General features: G+C 43.8%; 1 protein-coding gene across 1 annotated transcript; it reads right to left on the bottom strand.

The window, feature by feature from the left end:
• Window positions 1–598: 598 nt before the first annotated feature.
• On the bottom strand, window positions 599–7,640 carry Kcnj8 (potassium inwardly rectifying channel subfamily J member 8). Its single transcript, XM_028879869.2, has 3 exons — window positions 7,207–7,640; window positions 5,979–6,420; window positions 599–2,444 (listed from the first exon to the last, which is right to left on the bottom strand). The coding sequence occupies exons 2-3, from the start codon at window positions 6,350–6,352 to the stop codon at window positions 1,544–1,546; spliced, it is 1,275 nt and encodes a 424-aa protein (XP_028735702.1). The 5' UTR covers window positions 6,353–6,420; window positions 7,207–7,640; the 3' UTR covers window positions 599–1,543.
• Between the last annotated feature and the right edge of the window lie 1,118 nt (window positions 7,641–8,758).

The raw sequence follows: 8,758 nt of genomic DNA, 5'->3' as shown, positions 1-8,758 counted from the left end.
CAGAACATTTTTAGGAATTAACCCAACAGTTGTTATTCACCTGGTTAGAATCGTGAGTCTTTTAAGATTAGATTTCAACATATTCATGATGACCCATTTGGCTTAGTGGCTCCTATAAGAAATAAATTCAAACCCCAAACTCTGCCTAAAAAGCTACACAGACACCCAGCTTCCAGGGTTTAGTACATCACACACTGTGTTAACCCAGAGCATCTCTCTACTCTTCCCTTACTTGAAGATACAGGAGCCAAGGATGATGAAATCATGTTTTGGTAGAAGACCTCATTTTAGCCAATTGACCCAACGCTTGCCTATGGAGCGACTGACTCCAGAGACTGCTGGGAAGAAAATACAGTTTTAAGACAAGGAAATTCAGAGAGAAAGATCTCAAGCTTCCATGACATCTCAAGCTCAGAAATAGCAAAAGAACATTTTTCAAACCAAAAGGAAAAAAAAAAAACCTGCAACTGCCTTTGGCCACAGATCTGAGAATGGACTCTTAGAAGACAGTGTGGCCACCCTATGACTCCAAAAATGTCTTTTGGGGGGGGTTTAATTTGAGATAATTTTGTGTAAAAGGACTCACAAAACCACACAGTGAGCATAAAGGAAACATTTTAATAAAATATTTGATACAGCTTTTCTTGGGGAATGAGCTCTTAAAAGTGGAAGATGAGGAATCACTTGGACAAGAGCCAGGACTCGGCTTTTCTGCAGACTCTTGCCCAGTTCTAGCCAACAGATTGTCCAGAGAAGTCAATATATAGGGTTAGTGGTTGAGCAAATGCTGCTTAGAAACAGACAGACCTCAGAGGTTTGCATTATGCTTCCTACCACATACAACATCGTGAAAAAAGAGTAAGGTTGGTATATAAAAGGTGCTTAATGTGATTGGAGAGTTCCCCTTCCTATTCCACCTGCTGTTCTAGAATGAGCAACAGAAACAGAATAGATCTCATCAATTACATATCTCAGATAGACTCATTCCTTGGCCAGGTTTGGTATTCCAGGTCCAATCCTAAATTGTGTTTCAGAATGAAGATGTGAATACTTTCTGTTTCCTATACAATAACTTTAGCATGTCACAGTGACATTCTGTGTGTGAAACAAGTGTGAACCATAAGTCTTCTGCTTTGTGTGTTATTGTTTATTAATACAGGAAGTTTTATTTCTTGAATATGAACATTTTTCAGTGCATTAAAATACAAATACTGGGTTCCAGCCCTGTCTTGGTGGCTAGTCCAATATTCAGTCATCAGAACTCAGTGAGTAACTGTCTCAGAGATGTCAGTCATCAAATCTCAATGAGTTAACTAACGGTCTCAGGGCTGTCTGTCAGTCATCAGAACTCAGTGAGTAACTAACTGTTCAGGGCTGTCTTTCAGTCATCAGAATTCAGTGAGTAAGTCTCAGGGTTGCCTTTCAGTCATCAGAACTCAATGAGTAACTGTCTCAGGCTGTCAGTCACCAGAACTCAATGAATGACTATCTCAGGCTGTCAGTCATCAGAACTCAGATTGACTGTCTCAGGGTCATCCTGCAGTCATGATTCTGATGGGCACTGGTTTCCTTCTGGAGTCATGAACTGCACCTTAGGAACCATGAGGGAAGAGTTATTCCTCCGGATGGAGTTGCTTCTCCTCATGGAATTGTTTCTTCTCATGGAGTTGCGCTTCCTCAGAGAATTCTGGTGAGATAGTTCACTCTTTTGGAGGGTCTGAATCAGGATGGAAGGTTTCTCATCCAGCTCCCGGGCACTGCATCTTGGGGCAGCCACCTTCACAGTATTACCAAATTTAGAATAGTCCACAGAGTACACTCCCTCCTCCTCAGTCACAATTGACACGAAGCGGTGTCCCCACTGAATCTCCTCTGCAATGTAGGAGGTCCGTGCTTGGGTGGTGATGCCAGTGGTTTCCACCACACCCTCAAGAATCACTATGACCTCCAGGTCTTGATTGACAAGATCAGTTGCTGAGATATCATACAGGGGGCTACGCTTATCAATCACATGGCAGATGATCAAAGGGGCTACTAGGAAGATGTTATTGCTCTCAATGGGATTATCCACCGGAATGTCCAGCTGATGAATAGGTACCACCTCCCCTTCTGGCGTCGTTGTTTTCTTGACTACCTGGATACGCACCGAGGCACTAATGATCATGCTCTTCCTTAGATCACCCACCCGGAACATGAAGCACAGCTTGCCATTGCGGACCGCAATCACAGCATGGCGGCTGAAAATCAGAGTCTCTGCCCTTCTGTGGGCTTGAGCCGTTTTCATGAAGATGCAGCCCAACATGACCGCATTGATGATCAGACCCACAATGTTCTGCAGAATCAAAACAGTGATGGCCAGAGGGCATTCCTCAGTCATCATTCTCCCTCCAAATCCAATGGTCACTTGAACCTCAATGGAGAATAGGAACGCAGAAGTGAATGACCTGTAAAGAATGACATCAGAAATGATGCCACATCAGAATGTGCATGATGAAAAGAGCCTCGGGAGAGCTTTACTCTCCACTACAGCCTAGTAAACAATTCCGGAAAAGCTAATTTTAAATATAAGCATCCTCTTCCCTCTCCTCATCCCCCCTCATGCTATCCTTTCTCTCCCTTTCCCCCTCCCTGCTGCCTCCCTTTCTGTCTGCACCTAAGTATGTACTTCCGGATTTGGGGATACAATTTCACTCATATTTCCTAGGTCATATACCATTGAAGACATTCATTAAATAACTATAAGTTGTAGATATACTCCATTTTCACCAAAGCCCAACTTGCTCTGTGAAATTTTATGCCAAGTAGGTGTTTCCTATCTATGACCTTACTTGTATTCAAGAGATGTGAGTCATATGGAAGGTACTGAGTAATGAGTGAATTTTTTGTTATTTATAACATAAAATTATAGTCATTATCCAGTGGTTAATTTTCTGTTTACACAACTTAGCACAGTGCTAAAGCATAGTATCATATACACCATCCCCAAACATTAATATTTCAACAAGGAGAATGATTTTCCATTTGGAGGAAGAGCAGTTTCTCGCTGATTATCTTATTTTATTTTCTAAGTGACCCAGGGAATGTGGAAGCTATTAAAAGAGTTTCAGGTGTCAATTAGTAAATGATTGTATCAAGACTGTGTCTATGTAATGACTACCTCCCTGAGTCCTGTCAGTTCTGGCCTGGTGTTCTCAAAGAGGCAAGGGGAAGGCGCCAAGAGGTGTCAGGATTTTCCTGGGGACTGTGTGTGTGTGTGTGTGTGTGTGTGTGTGTGTGTGTGTGTGTGTGTGTGTGCACATCTCCCCATCTTAGGGAACTGACAGGGTTTGGTGGCTCCTCATGGACTGAGTCTCTCAGAAAGACTCCTAGTAATTCAGCTTAACTTCTGGCTGCAAAGCCTCACACTGGGTTCTTAGCAAATTATCCACCTGGCTGCATACCACTGCTGTGACTTCTTCACAGCCCCCATTCCCGACATCCACCCCAATTCCGAACTTCTGGAATTTCATAGAAGAGAAACCATACGTTTGCAGTCTATCAAAATACTATCTATGACTGCCAGGCACAATGAGGGAACAAAACATTTGAACTTTGAGCACTCAGTACACACTGCACTTTGGCAGGAAGCCAGAAGAATGTGTGAGTCTGTAAACATCCATCAGCTTTTAAGTGGGGCCAGAAAGGGGCTGTTTATCTCTGTTTTGGCTGAAAGGTTTTGTGCAAAACCTTAAGAACTGACTTGTGCCCTACCTACACATTGTGAGATACATGGCACAGTGTGGAAATACTACAGATGGTAGGAATGGATTCCAGAAGAGGACACAGCACACATGTGGCACTGAGCTGTAGTAGTGGGTCATATGTTAGAGAAGGGTCTAATGAGGGACTTCCCTCCCCGAAGTCTGTCTCCAATTTCAGAGATGGTTCATGGGCTGTGTTTTCATAATGTTTTTTTTTTTTTTTAAACGGAATTTTATTTCTCTATCTAGTATAAGATCCTATCTTTTTCTGGACACCTGTCATGGTAAACAGTCTCAAGAGAAAAAAAGTATTTAGGAGAGACCGAGCTGGGGATGTATTAGTTGAATGATAATGAGAAAAATAACATTGTTTCTATTTTCTGATTCATGTTAGAAAGTCATTTGCACAAAAGAGAAGGTGAGTTACCCTAAAATGAGGGTGATCAACCGATGTTTGGAAATACTAGTGGACAGCCACTGAAAAGAGTTGCTTACAAATTTAATAGTTTGGCCGATACTGAATTTATGAAAGGAATGGAAATTCAAATAATTAGAATTATTACCCATTTTTTAAGTTCTCTAGGAAGAGAACGAAGCTTTAAATAATGCTGAGGAGTGTGATCTGAAAGCGGCACTGTTATACTGATAAGTCAGCTTGGCTTCATTGTGATTTTGACACCTTTTCTCACGGCTCAATGCCAGCAGCAATGCATCTAGGAAATCAATATTCTTTGGAATATCTTGTTTGAAAAGTGAGAAGTAACAAAAAGCAGCTTTTAGGAACTAGTGAACACCATAAAATTCTCTTTACAGAAAGAATAATCTCTTTTGATTATATATATTAATATATATTTAAATTTGCTAAATGATTTCTTTTCCATAGAGAGTGACAACAGATAGTCTTGAGTAAAATTAGTTTATTTTCCAGGTTGCCGTGATCATTTCTCCTACTGCCCTTTGTCAGGATCTCTTGCCTGTTTCCTGAAAACTTGTTTGAATATGACACCCCCACCAGCCATATCAATGCCAGTCAGTTACTCAGTCACTGTATTACAGTAACATATTAACTTCAAATGCTTTACACACAGGACTTTGTTCTCTGCACCCCTAAGCACTCTGCTTACTGGGGCTTCTTATCCACATTGTCAGTGAGGCAAAAGTTTGAGAAAAGAAGATTCTATCTGCCTAGTGGTAAAGCTGGGATCTCTGTGTGGTCTAAGATGACCTCTTCACTGATGCACTGGCCTGGCCAATGGGGAGAGTGGGTAAGGTCATGCAAGGCTCCACTCCTGGCCATGCCTTGCTTCTTTTATAGGATCCCAGGGCCACTAAAAGTCTTCTTAACCGTTTTGTGCCTGGATGATGCTTCTTCAGTTTCTCTGCCTGGTAAATTATATGAATTTGGAATGTGATTCAGAAAATACACTGGAAAATTTTCCAGTGTTATCATTGTTTTTATCTTGTAAACATTTTTGCAATTGATATTAAATCATGTCTCTGTCCAGAAAAATAGATTAAGAAAAAAATTTGACCCCCTGCAATGTTCTGGGGCCTTGTGGGAATACAAAAGGAGAGTCACGGAAATCAAGTACGCCTTAGCTGTCTTTGAAGCATCCATAAATGCTGAGGTCAACTCTATGTAACCTAAAAGCTGGTTTGTTCCTGTCCTATGGAAGCTTTGGAAGAAGAGACTTCAATATGCATTGTTGCTACTCAGCCCCTTTCATGAAAACTAAATTTCACTGAAAACGTCTCTTCTGGATTTAAGCTTTCATTTTTTTAATTTAAAGCAATCTATCAGATATGAGAAAATAAGCTAGAAAAAGAAGGGCTTACACTTATTTCAATTATTTTATTTTTAGCATATTTTAAAATTAAGGACACTTCACATAAAAGTATTTCTCATATTTGCACAATACTTTTGATTGGCTGGAGATATTTACTGGTGCACAGTGGACATCAGCTTCATGATGAAAATGAGTGATGGTTTTGGGAGCCAGGCATCCTTTGAGCCCATCCAAAGCCCAAAGAAGCAGTCACACATTCTCAGAGACTCAGCCATAAAACTACTCTTATAAAGACTTTTAACATCTAGCCTCCACCCTGCACCCCGAACTTGTTTTTGTTTTTGTTCTTGAATTGTCCAATGAAAAGCCTCTATTTCACAATCAACTACATGACAGAGCTTTTTATTTCTATATTGCTGGCAACCCCTGCCTCACCCCATTTCTTTCTTACCTGACGTTGGTCACACAGACAGTGGACTCCAGGCTGCTCTTCTCCATGGTGCCTCTCTCCATGTAAGCATAGATGTCCCCGTGGGCAAAAGCCACCAGCCACCACATGATAGCAAAAAGCAGCCAGCTGCAGAGGAAGGACATGGTGAAGATGACCAGCGTGTGACGCCACTTCAGGTCTACCAAGGTGGTGAAGATGTCCTGCAGGAAGCGACCCTGTTCGCGGATGTTCTTGTGCGCCAGGTTGCAGGCTCCGCTCTTGGCAATAAAGCGGGCTTTGGGGAGGCGGTCGCGGATGCGGGGCTTGCGCAGGTTCTCCGCGGCGATGCGTGCCAGTACATACTCTTCAGGGATGATGCTCTTCCTGGCCAACATCTTCTGTCACCATAGCCTGTCTATGCACCTACCCGAACCTGCGGCTCCTTTCCTCCACACCCGTCCTCCTACAACAGAGAAATGCTTATTAAAAACCGTCAACTTCATTTCCTCACCTCGGGTACTTAAGGATGCCGTTTTGCACACACGAAGTGGCATGCAAAATTGAAGATGTGGTCAACAATACAAATGTGAACCTAGCTTGTGTCTGAGGTCAGAGAATCCCTAGAAAACTTTTGATCAGAGGAACATTTTTTCCTTTTCTCCTCTTATCTCCCTGAACACTCTTGGGAATAGCCTCAGGTACGAAAATCTTAAAGCATTCTCCTCAAATACAGGCTCAGGCTTGAAGAGAATTCCCCTGTGATTCTCAGCATCTCCAGATTAGGGAAAGGAAACGTGCACACGCCATCAAGAAAGAAAACTGAAGCCAGCTAGGGTCACCATCCACTTGCTCTTTAAGTAAAGTAGCAAGGTTAAAAGTAAAGAAGGAGGAATTCTTATTTTTAATAGCAGCGAAGAAATTGCTTCCTGTTCATTAGGAAAATATTAACCGTAATTGACAAGGTACCAAGCGATGCGCTTTCGAACTTGAAAGTGAATGATTTAAATTTGAAGAATTTTCGAGATGCATTTTCAAAAGCAGCCTAGCCCTCTCTCCTCTCTATGTACCTATCACAGTATATTCTGGAAACTAATTTGCATCACAGGGCTCAGACGCATGGCAGAGGGCTGAGGTGGAGTTCCAGGGCATGAGTTGGGTTGGGTGCGCTTGGGCTGTGTGGCCTTTGAAGTCACAGGCTGGGGTGCTACCGGGTTCCCTAGTTCTCCCCGGGAGGAGCAAAGTAACTTACAGGCTCAGGCAGCGCGCGCGGCGGCGAGAGCTCCGCGCACCCCAAGGCTTACAGCGGCGGGCGGATCCCTGGCTCTCGCATCCCGGGAGCAGGGGCCGCCACAGCCCGAAATGCAGATCCGGGGAATGCTGGTCCTCCAGAACTGAGTTAACACTCTAGAAGGTGCGATCCACTGTGCACGCGGAGAGGAGGGCTGGAGGACCAGGGATGGGTTTGGTTTCCCCCTCCCCTAACTGCTGCCGGGCTCCGGGAGGACGGGGGAGGAGTTGGGGGAGAGAGACTGGTGGTAGTGCACCGCTAGCTTCTCTGCCGCCTAGTTGGGGCCAGACCTCCGAGCTAGCAGAAGGTGGAGGCGGGGGCTAGTCTGGGGGAGGCAGGGAGCCGCCCGGGAGGGAGGGACCACCGGGAGAGGAGGCACTCGCCAAGCCAACTCCGTTCCCAGTAGCCGAGACTCCACTCTGAAGCTGGTCCGACCCACACGTCTTTAAAAGGCTCGCTGCTCAGAGAACTTTCTGAGTCCAAGTTCACTGACGCAAAGAGATTTTAATTTATTGTTTTTTAATTGTAACTTTGGGAGATCACTGGGTTGCTTCAGATTGAATAAAACCAGATGGAGAGAGTTTAGGTGTTCTGGGTGGGGTGAGGTGGAGTGGGGTGGGGTGGGGTGCCTGCCTTGAGCACATATCTATTCACATAAGAACAGAGAGGGTAGGACGACAGCTGAAATCTTTTCTAATAAACTACTTCACCAATTAAGAGCAGTTCTCGGGAACTTAGACACACACACAGGCACACACACGCACTCACGCACACAGGCGCGCGCACACACACAAACAAAAGAAAAAGGAAAGTAAAGAAAAATAGAGACCAGCAACAAAACCCCATCAGCAATGGCTTCCAATAAAGAAAGTTTACAATCAGCAGGACTGGCTGTCTACAGCCTAGTACCACTCTAGTCATCGAGGCACAGTTAGTGCTCCGGTTTCTGACTTGCGACCCCCCTCCATCTAGATTGTAGGAATGATAAGGCAGCGCATTTGCGAACAAGAAAGATTATACAGTAAATATATTTCTATAGCTTTTGAAAAGGAGCCAGGAGGGACAAACGTGCTTTCTCCTGCAGGCCAAGCCTCTGTTTTTGGCGCTTGTATTAATGGAAACTTTAATTCTTGGAAATTTTATGTGTTTTCCCAGACATGGGGGTCGAGAGTATATGAAGTATAAACAACGTGATCATTTACTAAAAAGACCTAAAATTAGTCTTTAATGAAGGAAAATGATGAGTTCTCCCCACCTCCTTTTTCCATTGTGCGTAGATCTGCTTAACCCCTTGAAGGCTGGAGTGCCTGTTGGTCAGCGGCAATTCCTTCTGCTTATTTCGTTTTCTGCGGTGTGACCCGATAGCAACCACGTAGACTCAGCTTTTGCAGTGAGCACCTCTGCTGTAATGGTTTGTAGGACAGGTTGCTGTGCAGTTTATTGTCCATTCATTTAACACCAAAACCATTTTTTTTTCAGAAGACGGGGTATCACGTGTTCTAAGCTGGCCTAT

The sequence above is a fragment of the Peromyscus leucopus genome, chromosome 3 (assembly GCF_004664715.2).
Source record: "Peromyscus leucopus breed LL Stock chromosome 3, UCI_PerLeu_2.1, whole genome shotgun sequence".
Taxonomy (NCBI): domain Eukaryota; kingdom Metazoa; phylum Chordata; class Mammalia; order Rodentia; family Cricetidae; genus Peromyscus; species Peromyscus leucopus.
The sequence above is the reverse complement of the archived record's forward strand: the minus strand, read 5'-3'. Positions and strand labels throughout refer to the sequence as shown.

Coding starts and splice junctions, on each gene's coding strand:
- Kcnj8 (XM_028879869.2), bottom strand. CDS start 6,352: ATGTTGGCCAGGAAGAGCATCATCCCTGAAGAGTATGTACTGGCACGC. Junction 2,445..5,978: donor GTCTGTGTGACCAACGTCAG/GTAAGAAAGAAA, acceptor CATTCTTTACAG/GTCATTCACTTCTGCGTTCC.